Source organism: Penicillium angulare, assembly GCF_028827245.1.
Source record: "Penicillium angulare strain IBT 27051 chromosome Unknown utg000005l_segment0_segment0, whole genome shotgun sequence".
NCBI lineage: Eukaryota > Fungi > Ascomycota > Eurotiomycetes > Eurotiales > Aspergillaceae > Penicillium > Penicillium angulare.
The window spans coordinates 358,499-378,310 of record NW_026623164.1 but is presented as its reverse complement, the minus strand read 5'-3'; the positions used below and the strand labels follow the sequence as shown (position 1 = coordinate 378,310).

Here is a 19,812-nt window from a genome sequence, read left to right as displayed (position 1 = left end):
GCTCTCTGACACTTGAGTACCTCGGACAATGTTTAATCCGACCGGGCTCGTCGCTAGCGGCCAACCTGCAATCCCCTAGTCCCCCCCCCCCCATAATTGTATTGATTGAATTCCACGGGCAAATCATTGTTTGAAGGCTATACGACTAGGAGCCTCTTGCTGGGCCTCGAGTGTGGTGGAGGATTCAAAGCCTTGAGCTTCTCGGTCCTGTTTTGGTTGATCTGTCATGATCAGATAACCCCGAGCTTCCCCAAAGATCGACCCGGTGGCTGTCGCATCCGCCGCGCGGACGTCAACAAGATGACGAACGCTCCGCGCAAGTCAATTGATAGTTTAGCATCTGGTGCCTCCACGCCATCTATATCCCATTATTCCATGACACAAGTGGAATCTCCCCGGGTTCCCCCGCATCGACCCCCCGTAAGGAGGGGATCGACGGCCAGCTCCATTGTAAGCATTGGAGGGATATTGGACACATCGCAACACCAAGGATCTATTGCAGAATCGGGACATAATGGTACGGCCTCGGTTTCAAAGAAGTAATAGCTGTTGAAGTGGGAATAATTACTGACAGAAAGATGTTCTATAGCGATCTCGACTCTTTTACAACCACCAATCGTGCGAACAGGCTTAACGCCCCATTCCGCTGCAACGGCCACCGGATACAAGCCCCCATCATCTCGTGACATTGCGCCAGTGACCCTGACGAATATCATACATGTGGACGCCAAAGTGTTTCAGCCGTACCTGTCGCAGGTTGGCTCGTTATATGATGTATTTCAACAATCAAAAGAAAGCATGGGGGAAGAAGGCCACGCATCGCCAAAGGTCAAGTCGCCCAAACCTGAGGACATGGAGTCTTTGATGCCATGGAGTCCAGAAAGGAGACCTTCAGCTGTATCTTCCACCTCTCGACCAACCTCCCCATACGATCCGCGAGGCCGACGATCTTCGGGTGGTCGTGGCCGCGGGCCTGCAGTAACTCCATTGTCAACGATCCCACCTGTTTATTTTGATGGGGATTTCCGCCTTGAGAATCCACGCACCTTTGATGTGATATCGGAGAAGTCAGAGGTTGTGAGGCCACCCAGGCCTCCGATAAAAGATGACAAACACTCGAATGGAGGCCTAGTAGAGCCTGCTCATACGGGGAGGAAAGCGCTTGCCACGAATGCCATCCTCCAAGAAAAGCTCTCTTGGTATATGGATACGGTTGAAATTCACCTTATTTCATCGATTTCTACTGCCTCCAAGTCTTTTTTTACAGCCTTGGGATCTTTACGGGAGCTTCATGCAGAGGCGGCAGACTCAGTGAGCCGAATTCAAGTTCTGCGACGAGACTTGCAGAAAATCGATAAGGAGATGGCGTTGGGCGGCTTGAAAATTGTCAATCTTCGACGACGAAGAGAAAATGTGAGAATGTTAGCTGCCGCTGTGGCACAACTACGCGATGTAGTTGAATCAGTCTCTCGCTGTGAAGAATTGGTTGAACAAGGTGACATTGAAGTTGCCTCTGACGAATTGGAGGAAGTTGAGAGATTAATGGCAGGCGAAAAGATATCTGATCGTCCCCCTGCAGATGAGGAGCATGATCTTCCACGACGTGCGGTTGATCTTAGGCGCCTGACGGCCCTCGAGGGGGCATCTGAGGATCTTTCCCACTTAAGACAGCGCATTGGTGCGGGCTATGAAACTCGTTTCTTGAATGATCTTCTTGGAGATCTGCGTGATCATGTTCAAAATGTCTCCTCGGATATTACCTTACAGCGATGGGGCTCTTCTTTCCTACGGCAGCGTGGTGGTAACCGACCTGTATCAATGGTATCACCAGCCTATATGAACTTTGATAATGAATTACGGTCCAAATTGCGTGTTCAACTCACTGGACTTGCTAGAGCGTATTTCACTACGCCTGCAGCTACTTCCTTCAAAGGGGCTGTGTTGCGGGAAATGAAAGGTCTTATCAGGAAACATTTGCCTAGTTCTAGCGACGATGACAATGAGTCTATGGTTTCTGTTTCAACTGTCGGTGACCGCCAAAGGTCCCAACAAGAGAAGTCTTCCATTCTGGCTCGAAATCTCCGAGCACTTGATTCCGAGGATGCCTATCAGATGCTTTTAGTTGTCTATACCGGAATCAGTGAATGTCTTCGCCGACTGAGCACTCAAGTCAAAATTCTTCTAGATATTGCTAGTGGCCTTGAAAATCCTCAGGCCATGGCCGCCAAGTCCCCACGCAGCCCTAATCCTCAAACTTTTGAACAGCCATTGAAGCTGCCAAATGGACGATTGGTAACATCTGCTCAGATGGCACAGGATGAAATTCTTCAGGTGTTGGACATGTCAAGCCTTCTTGGACAAGCGGTTGATATTGCTCAATCTCAAATTACTAAGGTCTTGAAGGTCCGATCAGAACAAACAGCACAACTTCCCAAGGAAGAATTCCTGAAATATTTCACTCTCAACCGCCTTTTTGCCGACGAGTGTGAAGCCATCTCGGGTCGAGGCGGCACTGCACTCAAAACAGTGGTTGGCAACCAGATCCGTGATTTCATTACACGCTTTGGCGAAGCTCAGCGACATCGCATAGTTAACGTCATGGATGCTGATCGCTGGGATGCCCGCGACTTTGGAGAACCTGAAAATATGATTCTCACCCGTATTTTGGACGCAAGCACCAAGGACGTTGAAGCATGGACGGAAGCATCCAAGATCTGGGTTCCTGCTAGTGAGGCGGAGAAGGCGGAACCTTCGCCACCCACCTCAGCGACCTATGGATCAGGTAAAGAGAAGGTTCGAAGTGCTGTTGTTGACGAGCAGAAGTACATCCTGCCTGATTCAGCGCTCGCCATAATGCGTACTATTGAAGAGTTCCAGTTCCTCATGGCGAATATTCCCAACATGATCCAAGACATCGCTCCTCAACTTCTTGAGATCTTGAAGCTCTTCAATTCGCGGTCTTCGCAACTCATCCTCGGCGCTGGCGCCACGCGAAGTGCGGGGTTGAAGAATATTACAACAAAACATCTTGCTCTCTCGTCCCAAGCTTTGAGTTTCGTCGTCGCACTGGTTCCGTATGTACGGGAATTCGTTCGTCGCCACGGACAAGGTAACCAGGTCATGGCCGAGTTCGACAAAGTCAAGCGCCTGTGCCAAGAGCATCAGAATGGCATTCATGAAAAGCTGATGGATATCATGACCTCACGTTCAAACGTTCATGTGAACGCCATGAAGAAGATTGATTGGGATGCTGAACCCGAAACTAGTGCGGTCCATCCCTACATGGAAACCCTCGCCAAGGAGACAGGTACTCTGCATCGTGTTCTGAGCAAACACCTGCCCGAAATGACCGTCGACATGATCATGGGCCCTGTCTTCAACAGTTATCGCGACCAGTGGGTCAAGGCCTTCGGTGAAGCGCAAGTCCAATCAGAGACTGGAAAGAAGAGGTCAGTCTCGGTGTTAATCAATATACCTGTCTTATGCTAACCTCCACTCACAGTATGACTAATGATATTGAACATTTCCGAGCCAAGCTCAGCAAGATTTACGGTGCCGCTGCTCTTGGCGATAAACTGCTCGAGCTCGTACAAGCGAAGACAGTCTCCACAGCACTTTTCGATGCAGATTCGCCTGATCTCGTGAACGGTGAAGATGAAGAGAAGGAAGAGGAAGAGAAAGGATCTGACTCTGCGCAATCCTGATTTCATCTTACGTTGCTTTCTCGTACACATTCCTCGGGCGCATTATGGGTACCACGACTCGGCCCCTATACATATAATTGATTTCTTACGACGGTGGTGCCAGCTGCTGGCATGGATTTGTTAGAAGCTGTACAGAAAGGCTTTTGCAATTTTGTTGACACGCATTCTCATCACATAGCCTATCCACGTGTTGCATTAATAGAAATATCCCGGCGTTGCTTGTTATTTATTTTGATTGAATTCAACTACTGGTTGGTGGTGCAGAGCCTCAACCTTATAGGTATACTAAATTTACCGTTCCTCCCCTAGGGACCATAGCGGTGGTTGAAAGTCTCAAGTTTCAAAATCACTTAGATTTCAATTGAAAATGATAATATCGCCTTGTTAAAAAACGCTAGGATGTAGCGAGTGGGCTTGAGCAATCTGGCCATTTGGAGTACGGCTGACTCCTTACTAGCCCAGGAAATTTTCTCCTGGTTTTGCCCCCCTCTTCCAAGTTTCTCGACGCTTGAGTTCATCGTTTTTGGTGGTCGTAGTGGTGCCTGGATGCCTCTGGGAGTTGACCTCGGGCGTGTTTGCGGCCCATTTCCAATAGATATCAGCTCGTCGTTCGCAATATCGTGCATGATTGTAGCATTCCCACCAAGTTCCCTGACGTACGAGATAATCATGTTGATAAGTGTAACCAGGCGCGTGATGAAATCTTCGTTGTGTTTCTCCCACGCTTTCACATCATTCGAGATGTCCTGGACAGCCGGCTGTTAAAATAATCCACCCTTGCTATACGCGATCACAAGCTTTGGGCCCTTGCGAAATCCCCATTTGCGCAGCTACGCTGGCCAAGGGGGGTGGATGGCTTCACCTTCCACAACCACCATAGCTCGCGTCAAAACAGAGGTTCTTCCCCCGTTTCTTTGCCCTGCGCACATATTCTGTGCTTCCATCAGTAGGATCATGCAGTCCCTATGTGGCAAGGAGGTCAGACGCTACCCGAAAGAATGGAAGACGTGCTTAGGCAAGGAAGGAGAAAGTGAGCTCATCAGAAAATTGAGAATATGTATACCTTCAAGTTTTCACCGGCGCACTAAAATTCACCGTGACTCAAGCAGTTCAAGCTATCTTTCTCACACTCTCACACTAGCAGATGGCAGGTAGATACAAGAGAGAAGACCAATGCTTATCCAGGTAATTTAACGCTGAGGAACATCGATGGACTCACCTTTGAAGATAATTTGAAGCTTGCAAAGGCTGATCCAGATGGATGGAGCGCTGACACCGCTTGGGTGACATTCAACCCTAACTAGTACTATTGCCCAGGTGATCTGTGCCTTTTTTAGAGCTTTCATTGCAACTTGAATCCCTCAGTTCTCCGATGACTCTAAATTGACTAGTAGTAATATATTTCTAAGATGAACGTTTAAAATGAAACGTTGTCTTTTGCAGCACTTAGCTTTTCCTAGCATTCATTAGAACTTAGAGTCTACTAACATGCTCTCTGGCATTCACTTAACGTGCCGATCATCAACGGCTGGCCACTGTTTTTGGCGTCCGAGCTTCAAGTTGTTGCGGGGTGATGAATCTGATGATACATACCCAAGGTCCTCAACCGCAAACATAAACAGGACTCATTCTCAAAATAAATCCAGCTATTTCCTGAAGTCGACCAGGAAATTAACAAATACGTGAGATATTCGAAATTTCTCTTGTTTGGGCGTGTTTATCGACCTAATACATGCCCGAGTGATGTCAAGCCATTATTGGCCGAGAGTTGACTAATAGAGCTATTTTTGTTTAGCGAGTAGTCATATTGAGGTTGAGGTAAAGTTAAGCTGCTTATGATTCCGAGTTCCTGGATCTCTAGAATCCGGGGTTTGCTAGAACATTCTATATTCCTGAATATAAAACATGTCTTAGGTCAAACATGTTATGTATAAAACATGTCACATGTAAAGATTTGTATGTGTCATTTACAAGGCATCAAATTCAGGCATCAACTTATCTGCTGGTTAGTTAGTCTCGAGAATGGACTACGTTTTACTGACTTGAAGATATTTTATGCTAGGTCACGGTGTTGAGAGTCATGAAATGTCGTATTTGGCATAATAATCTACTTGGCCATCCGAGCGATTTATCCAAAGCTGAAGTAGCAAGATTATGATCTAATATTTTCTGTTGCGATCTTGCCGGCTTAGAGAATCTGAATCAGCACGAATATATTTATAAAAAGGCATGAATGAGTATATTTAATTTAACTAGATTTAATGCTATTTTTCTATTTTTTCGAAAAGAATATCATTCACATATTACAAGTTTCATGCAACAAAATCTGTTCTCTACTTGGTGGTTGTACATTTCTACATCCGACGGTCTTGTTGGCTGCGGCATGTCTACGACAGAGACTCGGTATATTGATTGCGCGGGCAGGGTTATACTGTTTTTGGGTTTTAATGACAAGAAAGAAGAGAACAGAAAAAAAGATATCAAGTAAGACAACAGAAAGTAATAGAAGGGGAAAAGAAAATATACAGAATAAAAGCAAAACCCGCTTTCACGAAGGTATACCGAAGCGCTTTGGGTTGTATCGGTCGGTCGGTCGTGTATTTGTCGCATTGGGATTCATAAATCATCAAAAGTTGTTGCATTGGGTGCTGGAATCGAGTTGCTTTGGGGTCGATTATGCGCTGGGGAGCTTCTCGAGGGTGAGAAGAACTGCCTTGTCACCGTGTCCTTTTACATAGTCTATCAGCTCCTCGGTGGCACGAACCACACCTTCTTCTTGCAGTTTGGCAACTTCCTCCTTGAAGCCACCAGAGATCCAAATTTCCTTGAGAATTGTAGCAACAACAACTCCGTGTATCTTCGTCACACGAACAAGTTCTCGCAAGGCAGGGTTAGGACCGACATGGCCGAGAGTAAATGTACCGACACAGACCACGGTGTCGTAGGTCCCATCGGGCTTGTTAATGGGCTTGTTCAAGTCTGCTTGATCTAGGTCACGGTAAACCCCAGTGTCTCTGGCAATGTCGAGCATTGGCACAGACAGGTCAAGACCATCAATTGCTTTAGGACGGGCAATTGAGAGAGCTTGTCCCACAAGGCCAGTTCCACAGCCAGCATCGAGAATGATGGTGTTGGCAGGGCCATTGCCTTCTGAGTACTTGATAGCAGCTCGTGCGACAAGGACGGGAGCCACGTATTCTTGCGCGGAGTCTCCCACCTCGTCGTTGTATGTGGCAGCCCATTTATCGTAGATAGACATGCATTCTTGCGAGCTAGGGCTGTTTCGAGCCTGCTTAAGGTAAAGGGCTGGAGGAGGGGCTGGGATTGCAGGGGACATGTTGATAGAAATGTTGAATATGGAGAAAAACAATTTGTCAAGTGAAACGAAGTTAAGTGATTTCAATTGAAGAGTGCCTAGAGAGTGTTCTTTCTGTTTAGCACAATGAATTTGGTTTGATTCTTCTCATCTGGTTCCCGTACACATGCCTGTTCTTATACCGTTTGAAAACTACATGTATTAGTATTTTCCCATACAAATATTCCAGACCACTGGCGTATCACGCAAAGATGCGGGGTTATTCGCGAATCCTTCCCGAAACGATGCCGCGTTGACGATCGATGATGTCGGTGGGTAACTATTCCCGGTCCCCTCCGACTCTGTGGCGCCAGCTATAAAAAGCGTCTACCGGTATTAATACATGGGTTTTTCTAGTATGCCATATCGATCATCAGCCCACGGAGAAAAAAATACCAATAACAGCTACTTTTGAATTCCACACCCCATTATGATCTACTATTATGAATCGAAACGTCTTGAACACTGCCTCGCTGATCGGCTGGCCCAGCGGGACAAAACTATGCTCTCACCTCACCATCGCCAATGGCATCGTTGTAAGATCCCGCGTGCATAGTTAGTTGCGGAGTCTGCTTGCATGCGCATTGGCTCTCTTCGTTAAATGTCTGTGCAACAGAAAACAGGTTTACAGAGACAGCCTCGGACGAATGCTGAGCGATATACGATACTTCAAACATAATGTATTCTCGTAAAATCTTTGAGTAAAGTTTTCTCCTTGAGCCAAGGATGTGTCTCTAAATTTGGTGGAACAGCATTCCAGGGTCAGCGGAGTCTCTACAGCTCTTTTGACGGCCGTGTCTCTTTAGCTGGTTTTATGGCAGCTTTTGATTTGCCCTAAGTAATAGTCTTGTCTACGGCTGACACTTAATCTTCAAGTCTTTGGGCCCGTTTTTGGAGAATTTGACAGCGATTTTCCTTTTCCGCAACACTATTCAAATCATAGTCTACTGCAGGGGAAAGTACATAATTAGGAGAGATGAGGGGAAGCTGAACCAAGACTCGCTAGTATCCGATCTACCAACAGCGTGGATCGGATGCTATGGTTGCGGATCCCCGGAGGCCAGTCCTCCTAACTAATGTACATGCTGTACGTCAGCAACTAGCTGCAGCCTAGGGGCAGCCCACATGCAGCCCAGAGAGGCCAAAGAGGGTGTGGAGGGTCAAAAGAGGGGCCTGTGGAGGAGCATGTGGGGAGCTCGTTAGAGGCTCTAGGCTCTATGGGCTCTAGACTGCAACGTCAACTTACTGCTGTGGCAATTCACAACAGCCCACCCTGACAAGGACATTCCGATAGTGCTCTTCCCACCATGATTTTGAATGGTCAATGGCTAGTATGAGCATGGTCTTTATGATCAGTTTTCGCTCTGTCAATTTATTTATTTTCTTTTTAGCGCCATAAGCCTAGGAAATGTGCTCAGGCGTACTGTGTTGAGTCTGGCCCCACCTTGGCACGGAGAGGGGGTACGTACCGACGGAGAATACAATTGTCAATGGTTATTAGGCTAGGATACGTATATTCTATGTTCATTTGTCCAAAATAAATAGGTTCTCCTCTTTTAGCCGCTTGGATTTGCCATAAATCGCTCTGCTATTTGGAGGGAATAGAGAATGTTCGACCGTCTCCTGAAGATCTGTCCTTGTATAGTCACGGACCGGAATAATCGAGATGTATCCCGTCCGTGGTGCCATCGATACTTTCGCTAATACGGGAAGATACCTTGATTCTCTCTTACGAGCTAATATTCATCTGGAATAGTTGAAACACCACAAGCTGTTATTTACGAGCTGCGAGTCATAGCAAAGCTCCGAGTGGGTATAACTAGAGTTTGCGATTGCCACAGCCCCAGATTTTTCAGGCTCCACAGGTAGAACAGGTAACTAACCAGATAACTTGTTGTTCTCTGTATTGATGATATTATGCGTGGGGCATTTAATGCTGCGATCAAAAAACAAGTGAAGCCGATCGAGTGGCAGATATTAAGAAGTCTTGATGCACGGGGTTAGTCAATAATGACCTGATATTCTAAATTTTCACCATATTCTGCTACTAATATCAAGTGTAAACGGCGATCAATGCCTGGGCCCTGTCTGACTTGGTATTGTTGAATGATACGAATTCAACCACTTTGTTTTCAGGTCGCCACCGGAACAATAATCATCAGCTGCAGCACAGCATTCTAGGACGTCATTTCTAGAGTCTCAAAAATGCGACTACTTCCTGCGCTCTAGTTTTCCGTCGCCCTCAAAAAAAAAAAATTAATTCCTCGCGACGGGACTCAACGTTGTGGATACAAATTGTTGCTTTGTTCGGCTGTATTGCTTCGAGTTGCAGTTGCCACATCACCCAAAATAACGAGCCAAATTATTCATGTCGCAACAATTCGTCAAATTTAATAATTGGTAAACAACTTTGCATGAAATTTGATGTTATGATTGCAAGCCGAATAGTAGATAGCCCGTTCAAATCAATTCAATAAAACACTAAGCACTAGCTGCAGAATGATCAATCCGAATAACAATCTTGCTAAAATGCTTCTTCTCTTCAAGAAAAGCGTAAGCCTCCTTAGCCTCCGACAACTCAAACACCACATCATCAATCACAGGCACAATCTTCCTCTCATCAATAAAGCGAATCATCTCCCTAAATTGAGTACGGGTACCACCAAGTATACCACGGACAATACACGTGTGCAGCAAAACAGAAAAAAGAGGGACAACCTCAACTTCAGCTCCAACATGTCCGATAACGACAATAACACCCTCAACACGCACAACAGCCAGTGAATGAGGCAAAGACTCGTTACCAGCAACATCAAGAATAATATCGAACCCTCTGTCTCCCGGTGTGAGTTTTCGAGCCTCTTCGCCCCACTTGGGACTGGTGCGATAATCTAGCACATGAGTCGCGCCTAGTTCCTTGAGACGTGCTTGTTTCTCTGCAGTCGACGAAGTAGCAACAACCGTCGCGCCAACTGCAACAGCGATTTGAAGTGCAGCGATACTGACTCCTCCTGTTCCCTGTATAAGAACAAATGATCCAGGTCCAGGCTTTTTACTCTCTAGTCCGAACAGGGCGTTCCAAGCTGTGAGCCAGGTACAGGTTAAAGTGCTAGTCTGTTCCAAAGACAGAGATTTCGGACCATGCACGAGTCCATATTCGCTGAATACACCTAGGGATCTCAATGTGCCGTTCGTTCCTAGTCCGAGGGAATCGAGAGCACCAGAAAGACCAACCGGGGCATCGTCGCCATGAGCCTCTACATGTTTTGGTGAAACGTGAGTGACGACTTTATCGCCTGGTCGGAAGTCTTGGACATCGGATCCCACAGCCTCAACTATACCAGCGCCATCACATCCTGGAATTATCGGGAGTGCGATGTTCCCGATGAGAGACTTGTTATGATGTGAGTAGATTGTTTTTGTCGGGGGGATTAGAGAACTTACCGGTCTGGCAATCTCTAATTCGCGATAATTCAGACTAGCTGCATAGATTCGTACTAGAACATCGCGAGGGCCTAATTCGTTGGGTGAAGGCACACTGATGTTTTCCTGATATTGTAGCGAAGTTTTGAACCCATCTTGAGCTGTCAGAATCCATTGTCGGGCCATCTTGGGATGTGGTTGGATTTTCGAGGAAGAAAGCTTGGAAGTTGTAAAATAATGAGCTGGTACTAGTTAAATAATATCACCCTCTTGGAAGTTTCAAGAGGACTTTTTATATCTTTTCAGACTGGAAGAAGCTGTGATATAAATTCAGCCTGTGTTAATCTGATATTCCCAATTAGGAGAATTAGATGTTAATTTGATATTCCCAATTAGGAGACTTAGATGAGGATCAAAGCTAGTCATTGGGAACAACGACGCTTTTGAAGTCTCTACAAAATCCGTCTCGTATTTTTATGGATATAAAGAAACTCATATATAAATTGAAAGCCTTTCAATCTGACATTCCCAATTAGGAAAATCAGATTGAGATGTGGAGCTCCTTTTATAATGTGATTGGCTCTTTGTGGATCTAGTCGAATCCTCATTACGACTATGAAGAGAACGGTGTACCTAGTAATTAAAACGAGCTCTATGTAATGATCTTCCTGAATTAATCGCGCAAATTGCTGAATTAATAGACCTGAGACGATGATCAATGATTGGTAATGATTTTCTCGGTGTTTGAGGTATATAACTAGCATTCATCAGAGCAGACTGACAAATCCGATCAAGACTGCCTAGACCCTTTAGAACGTATGCACATCTCGAAGCTGCACAGGTCATTGACACTGTAGCTCCTGCCACACACCTCTAAACCGATCCATCAACCCAGCCTCCAACAAAGATCTTCTCTCTAAAATCTCCAAAGGCCTTTCCCAACCCCGTACCTGCATAAACTGCACTGCCATCGAGATCTTATCCATGAACCACATTCGTGTATCCGAGCCCTTATCAGCAGCCAAAGCCCCAATCATCAACTGAAACGACGTTAAATCCATAACAACGCATCTTTTAAACGGGTATCTACATATCGCACCCTTCAACTCCTCAGCTAGCAGTGTCAGATGCGCAGCAGATTGAGAAGGCCACAAAAGATAAAGTATTAATTCGATAGTCCGTCCGACAGAATCAATTTGAGAGTTGTTTTCGTCTCGAAGATCACGCGCTTCATAATGGAGTTTTGCCAATGGTTCTTCGATTTCTCTTGCGACGAAGGTGTCATCGAAGTGATACTGGTGATGTGAGTCGATGAGCTTCCGTAGTTGAATTACCCGGTCGCAAATCGTTGGTATTTTGAGGATTCTCGCATCGTGCCACCAGCTTAATGAGTGGATGATACTTTCGTGGTAGACGCGGGGAAAGCCAAATATTCTGTTAATACAATCTCTGGGACAAGAGAATGGTTAATTAGTAAGATTTCTTTTTTTGATCTAGACTGAAGAATGCACCCACTCAATTATAAGATCTATTAGCATTGACGGAACAGCGTAGCGCCCAAAAGATCCTCTATCTTGTACAATACGACATAATCCGTTAATATGAACTTTCCACGCTATATCGTCGCTTGCAAGTGATGCTCCAAGAGCCATTGTGAGAATAGCAGCTAGCACGCCGTCTGTACGGGCTTGAGTAGATGTAATAACTTGTGTGAGGATTTTGACTGCATTAGAGGAGTGGCGATCTGCTTTTAATTGGCATAGTTCATCTGGTGACCATTGTCGTACGGCTACTGCCATTGAGGCTTCGAGGAGGGCTGGTTCGGACGCGACAAGATTGAACCATGCTGCTTCGCTGGGAGTGTCTGGTCCATGGCGACCTTGGAGGAAGACGAGCTCTTGTAGCTCGTGGACTGCATATGGTATAGTTAGAGTTTTTGTATGCGTTTCACGATGGAACAAGACATACAAGCTTTGATATCGCGATTCGAAATGAGCAGATTAGATATATCTGATAAACTTGGGTTATTATGGGTTGCTAAGGTCTGTGATTTTCTTTTTCGTGTCTCTGGTTCATCTTCGGGCAGAGTAGTTGGTTTTCTTGTCGGGTTTTGTTGAATCGCATCCTTGCTAAGTCGCTGGCGTCTTTTGGCGAAATTGGCTTTTGTAATATGTGCTCTCATGCGCTTGGAAGCGGGTTGGGATAGTTTGGATTCATTTGTATTCAAGAATGTGAATCCAGTAGACGATTCATCTGCTGAGGACATTTTCCGTTGGGGTTGCGATGAATTACTGGTAGGGTATGGAAGCTGGTGTTGGAATGTTGATGGGGAGCTGGTGTCTGTCGTGGATTATTAATGCGGTTTCTGGCCCCCACGTTTTGTATTGAGGGATCAAAGGCTTCTTACTTGCTGACAATTGTATACGCGAAATGTTTGCGTATTCTAATCATCTTCATTCACACATTTTACTTTATCTTTAATTCATGAACGCAGCTTAACTTCAATGCCATGTGGACGACTTGGTACTCTGCTAGTAGTGCAGTGGGCTATTAAGAGCTTACACAAGGAAGATGATATACTCAATATGTGAAGAATAATACACCTAGCTAAAGTAGGCCAGTGCATTGGAAGATTCATTTAAACGAGCTGTACTAATACAATATTCTCAAACTATGCTAGCGAGCAAATCGAAAAAATTGCATCCTCAAACTCCAATCATCACATAGTATACAACGAAACGTGATGCGTAACTCGTACTTCTAGATGCGCCAGGCATCTCATCCTATCAAAACTTGGAAGTCCATCTTGCTGGACTCAACGTAGGAAAGGTAGAAGCGGATATCATAAAATAATGCTTTAGTTGCCGGGCTGGGCGCCCAAACCCTTCTGCTCGCCCAGGGACTTGGGCTCATGGCCACCCTTTCCGCTACCAGAGTTGCCAGGTCCAGCATGGGGGAATCCACCGTAGACTTCACGCTGGGAGCCGGTCTCCTCAGGCATGGGAGCGACCTTCTGGGTGTGGTTCAGAGGGGCATTCTGGTATTTGTTAGACTTCATTGGTTCGGTTTTGGGTTGTTTAATAAGTGGCTTACGTCGTTGCCAACGCCGTGAGCCTTGGTAGCACCGGCCTCAATACCGTTGTCGTTCTGGGGGATACCGTTGTCGTAGTCTGCGCCGCGAACCATTTTGAATGAAATTGGGTGATGTAAAAAGGTAACTTGAAGTAGTTTGTCTGTAGTCTCGCGTTGGTAATTAGTATGTCAATTTAATAAGAATTGAGCCGGGAAACCTCTCAGCGTACCTTTGAACTTTGAAATTTTATTGAAGTGAGTAAGATGAAGAAGTTGATTGAGAATTATCAGTTCAATGCCAGCATTAAATACCTGCATATGGAGCTCATAGATATTCGTGACAACATGATGAAGTCATTGTGGGGACATGACTTCATCAACGAATGGGCATTGATCTTTGGTTGATCGGATATGTGGACCCATTTACACAGGGTCTTTGGAGGGGATAATGTCATCAACCTTGTTCTAGAAGGCATTGTCGGAAAAATCCTGGATAGCATTCTTCATGATTATGGTGTGCTTGTGGTCGGATTCAAAGTATACGGGCGGGAAAGATGAACCTAGTTTAACTCCAAAGTCTATGCCACGAAACGCTCCACAACATGCAAAAGGCTTTGATTCTTGTTGCTGGTTTCGTGTTGTTTCCGTTGATTGAAGATATTTATGAACTTGGTTCTTAATCTTGCTTTCGGATAATTCTGCGCTGTTGCGCGGCTGTTCCCGCAGCCAAAGTTGATTGAATAGATTCCATACTGTTGAGGCTCACGAAGATTCCGGGGTCCCGACGATTGATAATATCTCGAATAAATGAGAGACCGGGAGATGTACCGGTAGAACCGGAGCAATTGTCGGAGCTTCTTCTAGACCGACTCCATTGGCTTCCTGATTCAGTTGTAATCCCCTGGCTTGATTGAGACGGAGTAGCAGACTGGAATTGGGATTGGGGCTGAGACTCTGGAGTTGTAACTTCACCCTGTGGGGAATTCTGTTCTAAGTGAGTGGTTGCTTGGGACCATTGTATTTTCTTCACCCATCGCCCTTTACGCTTCACCCAGTCACCATGGCTTTTTACCCGTTGTCCGCGAAATCTGTTGAGGTCGAATGCAGATTCTATACTAGAGCTTAATGAGGGGTCGCAAGATTGTGAGCCTAGATATGAAGGTGTGTCAATACTGGGATCAGTGTATTTCTCATCTTCACTTTCATCTTCAGGGTCTGGTTCGGGTGAAATGAGCAGTTGTGGTTGGCAAAATAGTTCTAATGCGCGTGTTAGTCCATTGCGGGGAAAGATACGAGATAGAGGGGCCGGGCGCGGGCGCTCATTCAAACTACGCGACACCGCTAGCTCCTGTTGAATGGTTTCGGAGCATAGATTAGGAGTAAATCTATTATAGGTGCTCTGTTGAAATTCGTTGTATGTCACAGATGATCGCAAATTTCGTAGACCTAGCTCAAAGCTGACGGAAAGAGAAGGCTCTACATTGCGTATAAAAGGGAGATCCGGGAGAACAGGAGCGAGAGATTTCGGTCTGCCTATTCTCAGTGGCTTGGGAATATCATGCGATGATTCCGAGATGGTATTTTGGCTACTTAAATCTGGGTTCAGAACTCGTAATGCGTCCCATTCTCCGTTCTGGGATATTCCGTCTTGGTTGATCGTTCCGCGAAAGTAGTCCGCGTTCAAGAGAGATGAGATATGATCATATGCAAGGGGTTGGAAGATCGGAGATGAGCCGCTTGTTTCTTGTATGCCTGACTCTGGAGTTGGAGTTAGTGGGAATCTAGCGAATGTTGGACTAGATGGCACTGAGGAAGATGGTGATGGCGATGGTTTTTGGCAAGGGAAGAGGATTCCATGCCACATTCGTTGCCAGATGCGAGATGCTAGGTTGAAGGGGAATTGAATGGAATGACGAGATGGGATATATGGATCCGGATAGTTATATGTCTCCATGAGATTTAGTTGGTCGCCTTTCCTCTCTTTTGTCTAGAGAAATAATTATATGAAAAAGTCAAGAAGAATCGGTGAATTCATAGAATGTATGCAATACTATTATATAGTACAGTAGGGAACATTACGATAATTCCCCTGACTCTACTTCCTGAGTAACCTTGCAAGCATCATGATTCAAGAATTCTTTATGCCAAGCGATCAAGGTAGAGTCAACATGTAGGTATCAATGGATTTTCTTTAACATGCGCTATGTATACATGATGGTCAGTGTACACTGAGTTGTTCGTGCGACCGTGACAAATCGCGGAAAGGGGTTGACAAACCGTTCGATTCGGACAAATTGACAGCTGGAAAGTTTTGTTCTTTGATTTGAGAAGAGTTGGCAGATACACAAGTAAGCGTAAAAGTATGAAGTGTGAGTGGTGGAGAAGAATGCTAAAGACTATACACCCGTGGTATAGTATAGTAGCTAGTACAGTACTAGTGGCTCAAGGAACTAAAGAGGCGTCACATACCTTCAACTTGAAATTATTAAACTAACCAGTACCTCAAGCAACATAACTCCAGCTCTTTTCGTATAGATTGCCTCTCCATCTCCAACTACCCGCACAGTAGAGAAGATGATCTGTGCAGCTAGAAATCTTGGGGATGACTGTTCCAAGTGGGTCTCTGACATCACGAAACGCCAGCTTTCCCCAGATCAATTTCTCCAAACCGGGTTGTAAAAGTGGCGCCCTGTCACCGTCTAATAAAAAGGAAGAAAGACAGCCATGACCAACCCTCCAGCAAATAGAGAACGACTGGAGTGCATAAGAGGCTTGACATGATCTACAGCGGCCGAGCTGACCGAAGTCTTTTGGGAATTTTCTTTTTCTTTTTCGTTTTCTTTTTCCTTTTGTTCATAGCTTGGGAGTGTTACATTTCGATTGTCTCCACTGTCAGGGGTAATTAGATCCTCTTCCAAGGTTCATCAACGTTGAATTTTCACTCTGCCACGCTTGCCGTTACATACCACACCTGGATAGGCTAACATGCCCACCACAACTAAAATAATTCTCCTTTTGAAGTGTGCAGTATCTGCAGCAGTATCTGCAGATGGAGTTGAAATGAACGTTGAATTGGAAAATAGCAAGTGACACTGTGTTGCCACCCGCATCAACCCGCATCTTGCATCTCTAGTAGCTTCACTGGGACTGGGACTGGGACCATTGCAACAATCTGCATAGAATAATAGGAATATCCTTTTCAGGCCTTCAGAGGCAATAGATACCGAGCTGGTACTTTTAAAAACATTTCTTTTGCCCCCAATATCCCCCAATATGCAATATTCCCCCAGCCAAGAAGTTTCTTAAGAGTTAAAGGAAAGAAAACCGGGATCCCGCGTCTTCTCACCCCCGCACAGACCGAGTCCGGAGCTCAATCCCACCTCCCCCCAAGCTTTTGCTTCTCACTTTTTCTTCCCCCTCTTGTCTTCTTCTCCCTCCCCGTTCTTCGAGCTTGAAACTTGGGATTTATTTATTTGTCCCCTTTCTTAATTTATCTTGTTCTCTGGGGGTTGTTTTGGTTCCATCTCATACACCATGTCCGACGAGAACGGCACTGAGCCGATCAAGCGCGATGTCCGCAATCATATGCTGTTTGAGGTGGCTACCGAAGTGGCAAACCGTGTCGGCGGCATCTACTCGGTTCTGAAATCCAAGGCTCCCGTCACAACAGCCGAGTATGGTGAACGCTATACGTTGATCGGGCCCTTGAACAAAGCTTCGGCTGCGGTTGAGGTTGAAGAGCTGACTCCAGCTAGCCCGGCCATGCGCGACACCATCGCAGTCATGCAGGAGCGAGGCATTGAGATCGTCTATGGTCGCTGGTTGATTGAGGGGGCCCCACGGGTCTTGCTCATCAATACGGGTACGGGTTATCGCTGGTTGGATGAGTGGAAGGGCGATCTGTGGAACAACTCCGGCATCCCGTCCCCCGATGCTGATCATGAGACCAATGAGGCAATCGTATTTGGTTACCTGGTCGCGTGGTTCTTGGGAGAAGTATGTTTTCTCTATTAGATCCCTGTTGGAAGTTGGATCCGAGCTTACCATGTTAACTTTTTCTCACTTTAGTACATTGCTCATGACCGTCGCCGCGCCGTGGTCGCTCATTTCCACGAATGGCTGGCCGGTGTAGCTTTGCCATTGACTAAGAAACGCCACATGGATCTGACCACCATCTTCACTACACATGCTACTCTGCTGGGTCGTTATCTCTGTGCCGGCTCCGTGGACTTCTACAACAACCTCCAGTACTTCGATGTGGATGCTGAGGCTGGCAAGCGTGGAATCTATCACCGATACTGTATCGAGCGCGCTGCTACCCACAGCGCTGATGTCTTCACTACCGTTTCTCATATCACCGCGTTTGAAAGTGAGCATCTGCTCAAGCGGAAGCCTGATGGTGTCCTGCCTAATGGTCTGAATGTCAAGAAATTCTCCGCTATGCACGAGTTCCAGAACTTGCACTCGCAAGCTAAGGAGAAGATTAATGATTTCGTTCGCGGGCACTTTTACGGCCACAATGACTTCGATTTAGATAATACCCTGTATCTGTTTACCGCTGGACGGTATGAGTACCGGAATAAGGGTGTGGATATGTTCATTGAAGGTCTGGCTCGTCTCAACCACCGCCTGAAGGCTAGCGGATCGACTATGACTGTCGTCGCATTTATCATCATGCCTGCACAGACATCTTCATTGACAGTCGAGTCCCTTAAGGGACAAGCTGTGGTGAAATCCTTGCGCGATACAATTGAGAACATCGAAAAGGGCATTGGAAAGCGCATGTACGAGCGTTGTCTCTCTTGGAAGGAGGGTGAAAATATGCCTGATCAGAAGGATCTCATTACCAGCCAGGACCGCGTGCTTCTGCGCCGTCGCCTGTTTGCCATGAAGCGTCACTCACTCCCACCCATTGTCACCCATAACATGGTCAACGATACCGAGGACCCAATCTTGAATCAGCTGCGTCGCGTGGAAATGTTCAACAACTCCTCCGATCGCGTTAAGATTGTCTTCCATCCTGAATTCTTGAATGCTTCCAACCCCGTCCTGCCCCTGGACTACGACGACTTTGTTCGCGGAACTCACCTCGGAGTGTTCCCTTCATACTACGAGCCATGGGGTTATACCCCTGCTGAGTGCACTGTTATGGGTGTGCCCAGTATCACCACTAATTTGTCTGGATTCGGATGCTACATGGAGGAATTGATTGAGAATTCATCCGACTATGGTATCTACATTGTGGATCGCCGTACGAAGGGAGTCGATGACTCAGTGACCCAGCTTGCCGAGTTCATGTTCAATTTCACACAGAAGAGCCGTCGTCAACGAATCAACCAGCGTAATCGTACCGAGCGTCTGAGTGATTTGCTTGACTGGAAGCGAATGGGCTTGGAATACGTCAAGGCCCGACAATTGGCCCTACGCAGAGGTGAGTTTTTAAAATTAATCCATTTTCCCTTTTCGTCCCTTTCCCCCGCATCTGTCCCCTATTACCTTTTTCGTTTCGTCCAATAAATAACTAACATTCGTCCCAGCCTACCCCTCCTCATTCGATGGAAAGGAGGACTACTTCGACATGATCGGCGGAACAGACCAGAAGATCTCTCGACCTCTTTCCATCCCTGGATCTCCTCGCGACAGGTCCGGCATGATGACCCCTGGCGATTTTGCCTCTCTCCAGGAAGGCCGCGAAGGATTGAGCACAGAGGACTACATTGCCTGGAAGCTTCCGTATGTTTAGACCCACCTCCCCCTCCGACCCTGATCCTTCGGATTATTCTCGGCACATCAGATCAGCCACTAACCCACCCCACAGAGAGGAAGAAGAGCCCGAAGAGCATTTTTACCCGCTCACGCTCCGCACCCGGAAGAATGGCGACCGGCCCCAATCCCCGCTGGATAGTATATCCGTTAATGGCGGCGAGGGGCTTAAGACTGACGACGAGTGAAGATGAGATGAAGATGAAGATGCTGGAGATTATGTTCTCTTCTGTTCTTGATTCATGAGTTCTTTTCTTTCTTGGGCTTTGCATTTGGTGTTTCTGCCTCTTTTCTTTTCCTTTCCCTTTTCATTTTCATTTTATTTCCTTTCTTGCCCCTCATTTTTGATCCAGAGTGGATGTTCCGCTTCACTGTAAATTGATATTTGATATTTGCCCTTCATATTCCTGCATTTGAAGCCTCCATATGTTCTTTTACTGAAATTTGAAGTTCGATGTGAATCCTGTGCATTTCAATCTCATTGTTTCTTATTTC

At 46.2% G+C, this 19,812-nt stretch overlaps 7 protein-coding genes across 7 annotated transcripts; 2 read left to right on the top strand and 5 right to left on the bottom strand.

Moving 5' to 3' along the window:
* Positions 1–300: 300 nt before the first annotated feature.
* N7478_007535 (vacuolar protein sorting-associated protein 54) lies at positions 301–3,704 on the top strand (the record flags this gene model as incomplete). The annotated part of the gene is made up of 3 exons (XM_056923749.1): positions 301–517; positions 590–3,449; positions 3,503–3,704. 3 exons carry the CDS (start codon positions 301–303, stop codon positions 3,702–3,704), a joined length of 3,279 nt encoding a protein of 1,092 aa, XP_056776475.1.
* A 2,674-nt stretch (positions 3,705–6,378) lies between these two features.
* On the bottom strand, positions 6,379–7,041 carry N7478_007534 (18S rRNA methyltransferase BUD23; the record flags this gene model as incomplete). Its single annotated transcript, XM_056923748.1, has 1 exon — positions 6,379–7,041. One exon carries the CDS (start codon positions 7,039–7,041, stop codon positions 6,379–6,381), a length of 663 nt encoding a protein of 220 aa, XP_056776474.1.
* A 2,499-nt stretch (positions 7,042–9,540) lies between these two features.
* Positions 9,541–10,668, bottom strand: N7478_007533 (zinc-dependent alcohol dehydrogenase family protein; the record flags this gene model as incomplete). Its single annotated transcript, XM_056923747.1, has 2 exons — positions 9,541–10,452; positions 10,504–10,668. The coding sequence occupies 2 exons, from the start codon at positions 10,666–10,668 to the stop codon at positions 9,541–9,543; spliced, it is 1,077 nt and encodes a 358-aa protein (XP_056776473.1).
* Positions 10,669–11,324: 656 nt separating this feature from the next.
* N7478_007532 (uncharacterized protein) lies at positions 11,325–12,748 on the bottom strand (the record flags this gene model as incomplete). Its single annotated transcript, XM_056923746.1, has 3 exons — positions 11,325–11,916; positions 12,025–12,394; positions 12,451–12,748. 3 exons carry the CDS (start codon positions 12,746–12,748, stop codon positions 11,325–11,327), a joined length of 1,260 nt encoding a protein of 419 aa, XP_056776472.1.
* A 591-nt stretch (positions 12,749–13,339) lies between these two features.
* Positions 13,340–13,668, bottom strand: N7478_007531 (uncharacterized protein; the record flags this gene model as incomplete). Its single annotated transcript, XM_056923745.1, has 2 exons — positions 13,340–13,519; positions 13,576–13,668. 2 exons carry the CDS (start codon positions 13,666–13,668, stop codon positions 13,340–13,342), a joined length of 273 nt encoding a protein of 90 aa, XP_056776471.1.
* A 562-nt stretch (positions 13,669–14,230) lies between these two features.
* N7478_007530 (uncharacterized protein) lies at positions 14,231–15,508 on the bottom strand (the record flags this gene model as incomplete). The annotated part of the gene is made up of 1 exon (XM_056923744.1): positions 14,231–15,508. One exon carries the CDS (start codon positions 15,506–15,508, stop codon positions 14,231–14,233), a length of 1,278 nt encoding a protein of 425 aa, XP_056776470.1.
* Positions 15,509–17,088: 1,580 nt separating this feature from the next.
* Positions 17,089–19,505, top strand: N7478_007529 (Glycogen synthase; the record flags this gene model as incomplete). Its single annotated transcript, XM_056923743.1, has 4 exons — positions 17,089–17,550; positions 17,623–18,985; positions 19,092–19,287; positions 19,373–19,505. 4 exons carry the CDS (start codon positions 17,089–17,091, stop codon positions 19,503–19,505), a joined length of 2,154 nt encoding a protein of 717 aa, XP_056776469.1.
* Positions 19,506–19,812: the final 307 nt, after the last annotated feature.